Source organism: Halichoerus grypus, chromosome 4, assembly GCF_964656455.1.
Source record: "Halichoerus grypus chromosome 4, mHalGry1.hap1.1, whole genome shotgun sequence".
Taxonomy (NCBI): Eukaryota; Metazoa; Chordata; class Mammalia; order Carnivora; family Phocidae; genus Halichoerus; species Halichoerus grypus.
Genome location: NC_135715.1, coordinates 165,272,600 through 165,288,253, shown reverse-complemented (window position 1 = coordinate 165,288,253; position 15,654 = coordinate 165,272,600). Strand labels below are relative to the sequence as shown.

The 15,654-nt window shown below is 40.9% G+C and overlaps 1 protein-coding gene across 1 annotated transcript in view; it reads left to right on the top strand.

The window, feature by feature from the left end:
* Window positions 1–1,071: 1,071 nt before the first annotated feature.
* The window catches only part of DYTN (dystrotelin), a 48,477-nt gene continuing 33,894 nt past the window's right edge, over window positions 1,072–15,654 (top strand). The window contains exons 1-6 of the mRNA XM_036107954.2: window positions 1,072–1,090; window positions 4,811–4,885; window positions 7,789–7,990; window positions 10,240–10,325; window positions 10,845–10,945; window positions 15,540–15,611. Of these exons, the coding sequence (XP_035963847.2) occupies window positions 1,072–1,090; window positions 4,811–4,885; window positions 7,789–7,990; window positions 10,240–10,325; window positions 10,845–10,945; window positions 15,540–15,611 (555 nt within the window). The remainder of the gene's footprint in view (window positions 1,091–4,810; window positions 4,886–7,788; window positions 7,991–10,239; window positions 10,326–10,844; window positions 10,946–15,539; window positions 15,612–15,654) is intronic.

Genomic DNA, 15,654 nt, shown 5'->3' with positions numbered 1-15,654 from the left:
GATTATCACTATTGCGATCATATTTTTAAATAACTAATGTAGTCAGTTTTTGTTTGTAAAACTGTTTGCCATTAATTCATTCCTTCATTAGAAGAGGAGGAAAGTATTATTGAAATTTAATTATCATGTGACTTTTAAAAACAGTTTTCAACTGCTTATGTTAAAATTTTTTTCTTAGAACCGTATAAGATTTCTTATAGCATAACCCATTAACCCATTCTTTTTGTTGTCAGTGAATATATATATGTATGTGTGTATGTGCGTGTGTGTGTGTGTGTGTAGTTTGAACCATAGTTGCAACATGAAACAACAGGTGCCTAATCGACTACTTTAAAAAAAAAAAAAAGATTTATTTATTTATTTATTTGAGAGACAACACGAACAGGGGGAGAGGGAGGGGCAGAGGGAGAGGGAGAAGCAGACTCCCCGCTGAGCAGGGAGCCCAACACAGGGCTGGCTGTATCCCAGGACCCTGAGATCATGACCTGAGCCGAAGGCAGACACTTAACCAACTGAGCCACCCAGGCGCCCTTGACTACTCTTCTTAAAATAAAACATTGATTGAATTATATGTATACACACACATATATACATATATGTGATAAGGTGTTCAAATGGATAGTATCTGTCAGAAATTTAATGCATAGATTATTTAGCATAGTACTGTTAGAAATTTGAGCATTGAGAGATTCAAATTTTGTCCTTAAAAATTCAAGTTAGTTTACATTTTCTTGAAGTGAGATTGAAATTAGAATGCCTCAAAAGTTCCAAGTATTTACCATATTAGTTTCAGGAGCTGTTCTCAATTACGGAGATACAGCTCCAAATCCCCACAAGGGTCTAAGTATAAAAAGCGCCTAGCCCAACATTCCTTATTTTTATCCTCCCAAGAGATTACACAGGCTCCCTGAACACTTTTCTTCATCGTTCCACAGGTGAAATGACTTTGCCTAGTCGTCTTTTTGTTCTCGCATCCTTCCTCTTCCACTGCAAAACCTTCTGCTTAAAATACTGGCTTATTTTCAGTTACAGGGACCCTCTTACCATCTGCCATTCTAAGAAATTCCTGAAATGGACCCAGGTAAACAAGGTGAGTATTATTCTCAAGTTTCTGAGCACAGTCTGTAAACAAAAAAATGAGGCACAGATGTTGTATTTTCAGACTTCTGAGTTGCAGAAGAGTAGACATTTGACATCTGGCAGAAAAAGAAACTAGTGGGTGATTAAAAAGATTTTCTTTTTTTTCTAAACAGAAATTCATAATGTATAGATGAGTGTTTGGTCTATTGTCCCCAAAGCACCAACAGTAATTTAACAAAAGACTTGTTCTCAATATAATTACACTTTAAATTGTTATTCAAATATACAAAAAGTGGCTTATCTTATTTTTGTATATTTTCATGGTTTACTATTAAAATGAAATCACTGTAGATATTTTAATGTCAAGGGTAAGTTCACAGTACTATGTGGGCCCAAAATTGGGTGAAGGTTCTCACAGCTGACACTGTATAAATATTTCATAAATGGGTACGAAGACAGTAATTCCCCTTTCTACCAATACCTCTGAATGCCGGGGTAACCCCAGGAGTGTCTTGTGACTTTTTTTTTTAAGATTTTATTTATTCATTTGCGAGAGAGAGAACATGAACAGGGGGAGGGAGAGGGAGAAGCAGACTCCCCTGCTGAGCAGGGAGCCCAACACGGGGCAGGTGGGGGGGGTGCTCGATCCCAGGACACCGGGATCATGGCCTGAGCTGAAGGCAGACCCTTAACTGAGCCACCAAGGCGCCCAAGAACATGCATTTCTAACAAGTTCCCAGGTGATGCTGACGCTGCTCACCTAGAACCACACTTTGAGGACCACCAGCCAAAAATATCTATTTCTGGATCATCCCACTAGAGATGATGGACAGTTTATTACATTCTCAGAATCTGTAGGAAGTGACAAAACAAGAATCATTTAAAGCAAAACATGTTTCCCAGTCAAATTGCTTCCATGAACAAGACCATATGTAGCTTGTATTATTATTTCTTTAAGGATCTAAAACTACTTTCTTCATAGCTTTGGGCCTCATACATCAAACGACTTCTTCCTTTCTTGAGTTTTCTCCCACCAGCAGGAAAGGAAAAAAAAAAAAGAGCCTTTAGGAAGCAGAGCTGGTAGTGAATCACCTGAGATGTTCATTCATTTTCCACGTTGTACTCGATCACAGATTGCCATGTTATGCTGCATAACTTCATCAGATGACACTGCAAAACATAATTTGACAGGAGTGCCGTGGGCCAGATGGTAGAGCAGCTACCGAATGGCTCTTCCACCAACGGCAGCATCTGGGAAAACCTGCAGAGCCCCGAGTTTGCTGAGTCTCTGGATTCATTTGGTGCATCTGAGAGGAACCAGGGCACAAAAACTGGCCAATTTCCAGAAGGAAAGAAAATGTTGGGCATTACAGTTTTGTAAACTATTTTCACACTATTCTGGCTACTCTCAATTTGTTTTCCTTCTCCAGATAGAGGGCAGAGGTGCTTCTGACTTCTCCATACTCAGCTGAAAACTGAAAAGAATTTTCAGAACATAGGGAAATATTAAATAACAAAAGATTTAGAGCAAATTGTAGCTTCTTTGATATGGTTGCACCTGTTCAAAAAAAAGGGGGGGGAAGGATGTGGAAGGTTCTTAAGATCGCTTGTTTAATGATATTTTTAGGCACATTCACCTGAGGTAAGTGTCTTCCACTCATGATCATATATCAATCATTGAATTAGGGTATGTTTCAGGAGAAGCTGTTGGTTTGCTCTAACTCCCCGGGGGTGGATCTGACCTGGTTTGGCACCATAAGCCCCTCAGTGGGTTAGCACAGTGCCTGGCACTCAATACCCATGTGTGTAACAGCTAGGACTTTTCCCCACAACACTCCAAGGCAAGAAACATTATTTTCTAAACCAAAACCAAGTCACTGTGGCTTGGTATGAAATTTTGACCCAGTTAAGTTTGGGAAGGAGCCATTCCTTAAAGACATGATAAAAACCTTGAAGGTTCTTAGGGTGAACATCTGATCTGAAGTATTCAGGACTTCCTGTCCAGGCATCAACCTCCCTCCCCCTTCAGGAAAGAGACAGCCTTAGCTAGAGCAACACTGAAATCAAGATTGGTTTTCAAGGCAAGGGGAATCCAGAACGTGTGTGCAAGGAAGAGGAGCTAGGAGAGAGGATGAGGTTGAGGATTCAGAAAGTGAGGGATCCCGATGGTATTTGAGGTAATGAACCTCTTCCTCTGGTCACCCAGCACCCATTTGACTTTCTTCTGGTGAACCAGTGCCCCTGTTCTGCTTTGGAAGAACAACCTGCCCTTGATCTTGGTCCTTGAAATTCTATTATTATTGAGTCAAACTCTCCCATTTCCATGAATGGCTTGAGTTCTTTGATGGGCCTTTCATAAGAAGGCCTGGGTGGGCTGACTTCAAGGAGATCCCTTAAACACAGAGAAGCTATTCAAACTTCCAAAGGAGTAAAAAGAGTTTAGACCTTGGAACACACACAGGAATGGACGTGGAAAAATTGCCTCTCCATCCTCTAAATTCTCCCACTTCTGCAAGAATAAGAAAGAAACTAATATCACCATAAAATCCTGCCATATATGTTTGAATGGATGAAATCCACTAAGCAACCCCTTGATTTGTTTTGCTGTAGGGCCTGCTCAGCAGCAACTAAAGGGCTGCCTGTGTTTCTAGTCTCCAGCACACATACCTATTTATCTGATGAAGAAAATGAAGATCAAATAGTAAACTAATTTCCCCAAAAGAAAAAGGAACTAGTTATGGCTCCAGAGCTTTCTCTTCTCCACCACACTGTGAAAGGGGCATATGAGCACTCGGGCCCTGTAAGGGCTCAGAACTGTTAGCCATCGTTGTAGTGTTTTTGGTGGTGGTAACTCTCAAAAGAAGGTATATTAATAATTCTTTTCTGATTATAAAAATAACATATGCTCCCTATAAACACATTGAGGTGATATCAACAAGTAGAATGAAAATAACTATACTAAGAATTCAAGCAACCAGAGATAGCGTCTATTAACAATTTCACAAATGCCCCTAGAAATTAAGCTCCACGTGGCAGGGATTTGTATCTGTTTTGTTAACTGCTGTATTTCAAGGGCCTAGAATCATGCTGGGGCCATATAGTAAGAGCTCAACGAATATTTGCTGAAGGAATGAATGGATGGAGAGCTTTTGTGTCACTCTCATATATGCATAAATTCATGTGGGTACATCTGACCAGAATATATTAATAAAATCGAGTTTATATTCTACACAGAGTTTTTTTAATCCTATTTGTTTCATAAGGCTGTTTCCTTTTTTAAAATATTTTATTTATTTATTTGAAAGAGAGAGCACACACACACACACACACACACGAGTGGGGAAGGGGAGGAAGGGGCAGAGGGAGAGGGAGAAACAGACTCCCCACTGAGCAGGGAGCCCTGACGCAGGGCCAATCCCAGGACCCTGATATCATGACCAGAGCTGAAGGCAGATGCTTAACCAGCTGAGCCACCCAGGTGCCTCTAGGCTGTTTCCTTTTTATATAAAAAGTTTAGTAGACTCAGAGGATGTCCTGTAGGGTCACTTGCAGCCTAGGACACTGAAACCATTATTTTTTGTTCCCAGGTAGGAAAGAGAGTTCTAGACTTTGATTTCCTCACCTGCAAAATAACTACAGGGCTACGTGATCTCTAGGATTCCCTTCTCGGATGTGGGATTTATCTAATGAGACCGGCCTTTATCCATGATATTTCATGTTTTCTTTCCAGATGCCCTTAACAGTATTGAGAATTCCATTTACAGAACAGCCTTCAAATTACGATCAGTGCAAACTCTGTGCCAATGTAAGTACAGAATCTCTTTAAAAACTTGAAATAATACGATGCTGATGTGTGATGTAAAATTCACAGAGAAAACAAGAATTCCCCCATGCGAGTGACTGCTAGCTCCAGAAGGTTGGATCTATGCATTTACCCCATTAGTAACAGAGAAGATGGAGCGGGGAGGGTACGCCCCGTATGTGCTGCCCATGTGGAGCTTCATTGCCCGACAAGAGAAAATAACTTGTGGACGAGGGTTTACATTTTTTTTGTTTCATTTTTCCTACTTGGTTTCTGGACATTTTTTGTTTGTTTCCTTTTTAGGATACCAATATTGACACAAAATAAAACTGTAAAATAAGTTAGTTTAGAATCTACACTTATAGATTGAATCATGAAAATTAAAAATTCCTTCTACCACATAAGATTGACATTTTGAAATCGTACCCCTCTCTCTGAACATGCAAAAGTATGTTCAGATGAGTCATCCTTGGGCCACAAATCTTAAAACTATCTTAAGAATTCTCTGAGAACTGCTTTTTTGGGGATTAAATTTATATCTGATTGAATGCCATGGTTTTCTTTTCCTATATTGTTATCATGGGTAAAATAAGTCCAAATATGGTAAAAATGTTTATTTAGTAAAAATCCTCCAAAATGAAATAAATTGGGTTCTATGTATGAAAAACAACATGGATTCAACCTAGCTAAAGTTATTGATTTCTAATAAGTTCTAATAAGCATTTCACGTGAAGTGATTTATGATATTTATCAGATCAGACCTTAAAGAATTTGTGTTATACATATGACATTTCTCCTGAAGTTTGGAATTTTTTTCATAGTTTGCCTTCTGCCTAATAAGTTATTTAGACCAGTGGTTTTCAAATTGTGCTTCACAAAGTGGGGTAGAAGTAGGGCAGGAAAGGAAGTAGAGGCAACTGAGGGAAACCCAAAAGACCATCTCTTCAACCATTCAACTCGTTTTCTCTATTTTCCCTACTGCATTCTGTAAAAGGGTCTTTGAAGAAGGGATTCTCAGCTTTAAAAAAAGATTTTTGACAAATTCACGTATAACTATTACTTATTATTCCAGGGATCAACAAAAGGCAGAGTATGTTCACCAAAAATTTACCCTAAATTTTGCTATTTTCCTGGGGAATTTCTCCCATTAAAGAAAGTTAGCAGCAAACGTTCGTGTAAGCCTCCTTCATTAATGCCTGGGTGTGGACCAACGGTAGAATTTGAGGATACACCTTTTTGAACGTCCCCCCCCCCCCCCCGCATTAGAACCTGAATAATACTCACAGGGAATATTAACAATACACAAAACCAGTAGTTCAAAGTTCTCCCTAGAAAAGATAGCTAAACAATAATCTGAAAACAAAAAAGTCCCAAAGCCTGAGATAAAGCACACCGTGAGCTCGAGGCGGCAGGATCTCAGAGCACGACATAAATCTTGTGGAGAGACGCTCGCACACCACCATCATCTGTTTTGCTATAATACGGAACTCGCCGCAGAAGACAAGAATGCCCTGTGTACAGCGCGCGGGCCAAGGTGATGAGTTTTGCGATTGAATCACGATAAAACAGTTTGCACCTTCCACCACCTGCAGCCAGGTTGTTATTAAAGTCACATCCGAAAATCTACTCCTCACTTTTGTAGACTCTCCTCTTGAAAGCAGGATCAGAGAACACATAAAAAATTTTATTATACTTGCTAGATTTCTTATCTGTAAGGCTGATTTACGAAGTAGAGAAAAGCGCAGGGTTTTATCATTCCACAGACTGAAGCATTTTCAATACCAGCAGCTCTGGGCGCCCCTGACATCCTCATCTCTCAGATGGTGCAAGTGGGTGTTTATTAATTTTGTCTGTTATCCTCTGTCTGCAAGAAACCATAGGGTTAGCTCTATTTCATTCTTCCTTGTATTCATTGCCTTGTAAAATTTTTAGGAGGTCGTAAAAAAAAATGTAAGAAATAAACCATTATTTTTTGTAAGCAACTTTGGCATTAAGTGCCTTCCCTAGATAATAATACCGATGGAACCAAGATCAACAGAAAGAAATATTGAGGCAAGGGCAGGACCGGAAGAGTCCGATAATTCAGCAACAATTCTTTTATAAAGATCACTGGGTTTTTTGGGGGGCGCTTGGGTGGCTCAGATGGTTAAGCGTCTGCCTTCGGCTCAGGTCATGATCCCGGTGTCCTGGGATCGAGCCTGCATCGGGCTCCCTGCTCATCGGGGAGTCTGCTTTTCCCTCACCCTCTGCTTGCCTCTCTGCCTACTTGTGCTCTCCCTCTCTCTCTCTTTGTCGAATAAATAAATAAAATCTTTAAAAAAAAAAGAAAGGTCCCTGGGTTTTTTAACTTAGGCAAATGCATTTAACACAATATTCCTTCTGAAGCAAAGCTGCAGACAGGGAAAACTATATTTGAACATGAAAAATAAATTTGCTCAATTCACTTAAGCAGCCTAAAAAATGTTTTCACCACTTCTCAGCACAGTGCCCTAACTTCCTTGGAAGGCTGTTTTTCAACTTTCTCACTTTTTTCCCCTTTCAACTTCATTCTATAAAGCAACATCCTAGAGGTTACACTAGGAATAATGTTAATGTTATAACTAGGCTTTACTAACAGATGTCCTTTTCCAAAATCAAATCTGCTGTTCGACTAATAAGGCCTGAATTCTACACAAGAGATATGCATCCAATAGTGTTCATATCATTCCCTTTAAAGAAAATGGCTGCCATTAAAGAAGTCTTAATTAAACACTAGATGACATTTGCTTTGTTTGAAGCCTTTGTTCCCATCAGAAAATAAGACAATTTCTACATCAAAAACTAATGATGTATTGTATGGTGACTAACATAACATAATAAAATTAAATTTAAAAAAAAAAAGACAATTTCTTGTTTGCTTTCCACAGTGGACTTGATGGACAGCGCCCTGATTCAGCACGTCCTCCTACGTCACAGCCTCTGGGAAGCAAGAGAGAGCCCCCTCCCTGTGCAGCAGCTCTTTCGGGCTCTTCAGGAGCTGTTTCAGAGAGTCACGGTGGAAAAACCAGGACAGGTGCATCCCAGAGCTTCAGAACTCACTCTGAGCCTTCTCACAACGATGTATGACAGGTGAGGGTGTGAAGGTCACGCTGTGGTCTCTAGGACAGTGTTTAGTCACCACTGGTCGTTGGCCACCTGGTGTTGTCTAAGGTTTGCTTGAGGTTTGTTACATAAGAAGGCTTCTTTGTTTTCCACAAATGTAGTATTCATTCAGGAGGGGGACGAAGAAGTACATGTTTATCAGCTTCACTAATATAAATGACCCGTGAATAGCAAAAAGGGAAAAACAAATCCACATTACTTTTGTCTCGTGCAAACTCATTTCCACTCTGGACGCATGCACACCTTTTGCTAGGGTGGTTATCTAGCTATACATACAAAAAACTACACTTTTATTTCTTTGCTCGTGTCTTATTACCAATGATCAGTTTTTGTTTTGTTTCTCAGGTGTAGTAATGTTGATTAACCTATGCGTGAGCGGCTAACCTACGGTCTTAGTCTGTTTGGGCTGCTACAACAAAAATACTATAGACCAGGTGGCTTGAACAACAAACATTTATTTCTCACAGTTCCTGAGGCCAGGAAGTCCAAGGTCAAGGTGCCGGCCATTTCAGTGTTTGGTGAGGACCAGCTTCTTGATTCACAGAGAACTGTCTTCTTGCTGTGTCCTCATGTGGTAGAAGGGGTGAGGGAGTTCTCTGAGTTCTCTTTTATTTTTTTTTATTTTTATTCTCTGAGTTCTCTTTTATAAGAAGACCACTGATCCAGTTCATGAGGGTTCCACTCTCATGACCTAATCATCCCCCAAAGTCCCACCTCCAAACTTCATCACACTGGAGGTGAGAATTTCGACATAGGAATTTCAGAGGGATCCAAACATTCAGTCCACTGCACCTGTAAGCCAATTTAGACCATGTCAAAGGCTTGATTATGCATACCACGGAGTAAATGATGTGTGTGTGTGTGTGTGTGTGTGTGTGTGTGTTCCACTGGCTCTGGGGTCTACCATTCTTCTGTCCCACTTCATTCTGTTTACCTTATGTGGTCTTGACCAAGTAGGCCTCATCTTTTAGAATGGACTTTAAAAAATCATAGTAAATATAAAACATTTGGAAAGTGCAGAAAAGAGTAAAGAAGAAATGTCACCCCAATCCTGGCTCTCAGAGGCAAGCACAGTTTAGCCATCTGGCAGATTCCTACAGTGTTTCCTTTTCTAGTTTATTATTTTTTTTATTGCACAAATAATACATAAACATGTTCTCAAGTTATTTTTTCATTATTTCAGACTCCTTAAGCATTAAGCTTTTTTTTTAAGATTTTATTTATTTATTTATTTTTCAGAGAGAGAGAGAGAGAGAGCACAAGCAGGGGGAGCAGCAGGCAGAGGGAGAAGCAGGCTCCTTGCTGAGCAAGGACCTCGATGCGGGACTTGATCCCAGGACTCTGGGATCATGACCTGAGCCAAAGGCAGACACTTAGCTGACTGAGCCACCTAGGCGTCCCTAAGCATTAAGCTTTTGAGGGGGCACCTGGATGGCTCAGTCAGTTAAGCGTCTGACTCTTGATTTCAGCTCAGGTCATGATCTCAGGATAGTAAGATCGAGCCCCACTTTGGGCTACACATTGGGCTTGGAGCCTCTTAAGATTCTCTCTCTCACTCTCCCTCTGCCCCTCCCCTATCAAAAAAACTTTTTTTTTTTTTTTGCAAAAAAAAAATCCTCCAACATTAAGCTTTTGACTATCATTTCTAATATCAATGCCTGCCTCTAACAATCCTCCTGCATTTGAGACATTGTTTTGCAGGCTTCGATCTGCACAGCTAGTGAGCAAAGGATGAGTAGGCTCTATGAGAGGGCCTGTGAGCTGGTGGATCTTTTATACACATGTCTGCTCCTTTTGCCTTCCTTTTGTGCTTGTATCTTTGTTTGGTTTCCAGGCATGTGCATCCTAAGGAACTGACACTGTCTGCTCTGTGAAGATAGGGTGCATCCCTGTTTCCCCAGTACCCAGGGCAGTGCTTAGCACAGAGGAAGCACCCAATAAATATTGGTTGGGCACATGAATGAATGAATGAATGAATGATGAAATATTTTAATTCAATTTTTAATCTGTCAAAATCTAGATATAGGAAAACAGACCATGAAAAATGTGAACTTAAAGAAAATAATAAAGAAAGAAAGTAAAGAAAAGAGAAGAAAAGCATGAACTTGAAAAACGATGTCAGAAGTCTCCATTAATAGTTATAGTTTTTATAAAGCACGTCACCCAGAATCACCTTGCCTTTCCCATTCTTGTCTCTGTGTTTTGTTGCCTTGTAGCACAGGAACGGGTTTGCTCAAGCTTGTACCTGCAGCTGCTGCCCTGATTGCTCTGTCCGGGGACAGCCCTCTTACAAAATACAGAGGTAACATACGTAGGAGTTTGAGTGTATCAAGTGCAGTGACCTCCAAACCTCCAACACACTAACTTCTTCACTCATTCCTATTCCCCTGCCACATGACTCTTGTTGAATATGTACTCAGCATGATGGAAGTTTTCAAGATGTCAATCTATGCTTTCTAATTATTCATAACTTGGTTGTCCTTGCTATTTATTTGTGTGGGGATTTTTCAGACACACAAGTAGTTATTATTCCTTTCAAGACTGGGACTCTCCTCACAATGCCATTTACCAGCCTCGTGGTCTTCATCACTGATGTGCTGAATTATCAGGAGGTTGAAATGTGAATTGGTTTTCATTAGTTATCATATTACCTCATTTGGGAAGCCTTCAAACTAGCAAGCAAATAATCAAGAAATATAACTTTCCCTTCCTTTTCCCTTCATACCTACAAATAAACTGTTTAGAATTCAAGGCACATGTTCTTCAAAGACGTATTGCAAGTATTCCGTTTAAAGATTTCTTTCCCCCTTTGTATGTCTAGCTCTTTTTCAGCTCTATGCAGAAAATACCAGGGGAGGTTATGATTCTGGGGCACGCATGACTCGAAGCATTTTGAGAAACCTATTAACAGATCTACAGCAGGTAAATCTCTAATACTTAAGAATTCTAAATTCATTCCAGTTATATTAGCCACCTTTGTTATTAAAGAATCTGATTTTTACAGTGTCAGTTCTCCCTTAATACAGTTCTCCATGCCATTCCTCCCCTCTACAGCCACTGCTGTTACCTGAGCATAGGTGTGATCGATTACAATCACTTCCTAACTCAAGCTTCTCCTCCCTCCAACACCGCCCCCACACTGCAGTCAGTGACTTTTCCAAAATGCAAATGTCACCCTCATGCCTAAAATTCTTCACTGGCCATGCATGTCTATAGAACAAAGCCTAAATTCCTTAGCATCATATGAAAAGCTTTCATGATTTGACCCAATCCTTCTCTTTTCAAAAAGACGTAAAATCATGATTTTTTAGGAATATAAAATGAACACAAGTCCAAAAATGTATTTAATTTATGAATTAAAAGAGGGTTTCAGTAAGATCTTACAACTAGTTGAAAGAAATAACCAAAGAATGGGCAAACTAATAGATAAGGAATATTAAAATGAACTTGCAGGTGGATGCAAGACTGGCCTTTGGGGGAAATTGGGGGTGGGTCCCCAACCAGGCTGGAATTTATTTGCATGTCTATAGATGAGAATTATTTGCATTTCAATCCGTTTTCTGCAAGTTAACTTTAATTCTCTTGCAGAGTTGTAAAATAGCCTAGCTGAAGGCAATGATGCATATCTCTATACGTTCAGGTACCACCATTGAAAAGATCACCAGTGGTTTCTCTTGCTTATTCCATAGTTTTTAATATTTCCTTGCATTTTTTATGCCTATTTCACTCCTATATATCAAAATCCTTACTCTGTCCAACATGCGCCAAGTTCTCCACGCCTGACTTGTGCAGCTCCATCTATCGGCAGCACCACTGCCTATCACTTAGCAAATACTGTTCATCTTTCAAGTCATTCAGATTATTTGTCACCTCCTCACTAAAAGCTCTTTCACTCCCTGTGCATAACTTCGTTATAGCACTTGTCAAATTTTGTTGCCATTATTACAGGATATATGCCTTCTACACTAGACTGCTTCTCAAGGGGAACGATTGTATTGCATTCATGTTTATGTCTCCAATGGCTTAAAACGTGCCTGGTAGTAAGGCCTTCGACCAAAGATTAATGAAAGCATAAACGAAATGCTGTGCTGAAGACTCAAATAGTTAAGAGTTCCATCGTTTCCTGTGCTTTAAGAATGTACAGATTTAATATTGTTTTTATTATTGCTAGTCAAGGGAATTTACCCCCCCTTAAAGTAAATACATTACTTAAATGTTAAAATGATATTAAATGAGGCATCCGAGCAAAAACTTCTACAAACGGATGAAGCAGCCTCCAGATTGTCTTGTGCAGAAGAGGTTACTGTCCCAGTGTACCTTTTACCCCTGCTTCAAGATGTCTCTGTTGTTCTTGCAGCTCCTGTAAAATCCCCACACTAGGTTTTCTGCACTGTGAAGCTATAATAACTTTCTGTCATTTTTCTCCTGGGTCTAGGTTATAAGAGAGGAAAAGAATAATCTTTGTAAGTAATCTTTGTAAGAATAATCTTTGTAAGGGCTGGGGTCCTGTCAATTAGACTGACAAAAGACAGATTAACAAAAGGTGAACAAACAGAAGTTTATTAACATGTATATGGCACATACACACGGGAGTGCCCAGTGATGAGTAACTCTAAGGGCTGACTAGAACTCAGGCTTACACACAATCTTAAGCTAAACAAAGGGAAAGGGGTTCTGGGCTTCCTGGTGGAGAAGGAAAGTGATGAGAAGATGACCAGGAAAAGTATGCTGAACAAGGGTTGTTTAGCAAAGTTTGTTGTGAGGATTTAAGTTGGTACCTTCTCCATTGATAAGAGTTGTTAAGAGCCCTCTTCTTCCGGTAGGGAGAGGGAGACACCTTTGGCAAATGAAAATTTCCCTCATAAGTGTACATTTTCTTGATAAAAGGAAAACTTGTGTTCTGCTTTTAGAGCTTTTTCTGCATCTGTTGGTTTTCATTGGCCTTTAGCTCAAAATAATCCATATGCCGAAGAGACACATTTGGGGGTGGCATATTCTGGTACTCTTCAGGACCAAGAATTCTGAACTGGGGATAGTCATGAAGGGGGTGGGTAAAGAGGAAGATTATCAGAACTCTAGGACTGGGAGTATGGGTTAGAAAAACCTATCCGGGGCACCTGGGTGGCTCAGTCTAAGCATCTGACTCTTAATTTCAGCTCAGGTCATCATCTCAGGGTTGTGAAATCGAGCCCCCCATCAGGCTCCATGCCCAGGGAAGAGTCTGCTTGAGATTCTCTCTCTCTCCTTCTCCCTCTGTCCCTTCCCCCTGCACTTGCTCTCTCTCTCTCTTTCTCTCCAAAATAAATAAATAAATAAGTCTTAAGAAAAAAGGCAGAGAGAAAGAAAAACCTATCCAAAATTACCTGTGCTTTGATTTGGTCTTAATATCTTATGTTCATATTGATCATAATAGTTAATATTTAATTTATTCTAGAAATTCCCAATAATATTCAATATGTTCATATTTTTTAAACAGAGTGATGATTTTTTAAAAATTTAGAAAGCTAAACATCAGGCATAGTTATTTCAGAGCTGTTCTGATGGTGGTGGCGGCACGTAGATCCCATCACCAGCTTTCTGCTGACACTCAGGCAAATGTGCCAGAGCAGAGGTACTACCCCAAGAGTCCTCACATCTCAGGACTCAAGCTGGTGGAGAGCCAGAGAGAGTGGAAAAGTCTGTCCATCCATTTATGCAGTCAGACTTCAAAGACTAGAGGGCTTAAGTGAATATCACGAAAGTAGGTGTTCTGAGGGGCATTTTCCTTCTGTAGAAATCCTTGTGCTCACTTTCTAACTACTGTAGCCCCAGACTAGCACCCCATCCAACAAGCCCTAAAAATGTGCCCTTGCTCCAGGCTCAACTGAGGTCAATGAGATGCTGAAATGGCAGGTCTAGCAGTGCTCTGTCTCCCACCCGTGCATTAGTACGCTCCTGAGAAAACTCCTAGGAAGGTGGAAATTTGCCTAGTAAATTATCCTCCCATTGACTTCCATTAAGAACTCGGAGATGGATTCCCATAGAAAATTCCAGGCCCCGCTGTGTGATTCAAACCACTCCCCCAAGAATCCTAATTATCATTTCAAATGGCATTCTGCCTGTGCTAGCATGCCATCTAGCCACATGCAATCTTCCATAGCACACCTGCAAGAAATTAGTCAAATGGGCAATTAATCCACAAAATCTTCGTGCACGTACTTAAGCCAAAAATGGAGGTTAAAACCCACTCCAGAAGTGAGCTTTCTTTTGACTGATGTCAGCATCGCAGAGCTGGCAGGTCAACCCCATCTGATACCCTTCCCTTATTTGACATGAGGTTAACCCCCCTTCCCAAGGGCTCAGAAACACCCTCTAACTAAGTGTCCAGTTAGTTCATCAACACTCACAGGCCAAAGTACGGGTAATGAGTTAGTTTTTCAGACAAAGGCCAAATGATGTAGGGAGCAGTTACTTCTGTTCAGCTGGTGACGGGGTTATTATCAATAAAAAGGACAGCCATCTTGTCACTATTACGCAAATGTTTGTTGACTCCTGCCTGGCTAATTGTCAGCAAAGTGGTTCTAAGTGCCACTTTCCTGATTAGAAGAATGTTTATTCGAGTTGATGGACTCAGCAGGGGGTCTTTGAAGTCGCTTTTGAGCTTGCAGGCAATGCTTCCTGACAGCCAGTGCCCCAGAAGACATCAGACGTGAGATTAGGACTCGCGACCGCATGGGCATAAATGGAGGTGACAGGTACACACATCTGTGCATCTAGATAATGTCAGAGCCAAGTCCTGGCCCTCTTGGCGGTCACATGGGGTCCTTAGTCCCTGAGTGAAACTTCTTTGGTCACCGGGATTGAAAGGTGGAAAGCATCGCGTGAGGAGGCACAGAGAGAGCCATTGGAACCCCTACGACATGAGTCCAAAGGACAAAGTTTTGTGAGCCCCCCCTCAATAGAGTAGGGAGTCTTGAAGTGAGATCTCAGTTCTGCAAATAAAGCACGTTTTATTTTTACCCAGAGCAAAATATTAAATCTCACGCGCCCCTTGCTTTAAACAAGGGTAATGATTACTGCCCTAGCTCAGAAATTGGTGTTTGTTAAAATGGGAAGCTCTGAGAGCGTTTGGAAAGGCTTTCCTTAAAACTGCTCTGAACATGCATACAGTATGGTTGTTGCATGTAATTCACAAGTAAATGAGGGCAAAGCAAGGTGAAAATAATATCCCTGGGATCATAAGAAGTGAAACAATGGAAGCTGTCCCATACTGCCCCAATTGCTAGACTCTCTTCTCATCCTCCCCCTTCCTCCCAACCCCACTTCTTCCCCCGTGTTCATTCACTGTCCCCATTCAGACATTGCACAAAACCTACACATTTCTTGTCTGCTTGGATGGGGTCAGTTCATCCAGTTTCAGACACCAAGTACTTGTAACTCCATGGTTGGGGGCACCACGACTCAGGCGTGCTGATTCCAGTGGTCACCTATTTCTCCAGTTTCTCACGACTGACGTGGGGTTTCCTGCCTCTTGTAGATCCCAACTGTCGTGGGGGAGAGTCGGGCTCTGTGCTCTGTGGAAAGCGCTACCCGCAGCTGTTTCCAAGGGGTGAGTGCCACACAAACGTCCCCCCGAGTTGGGGGCAGACACG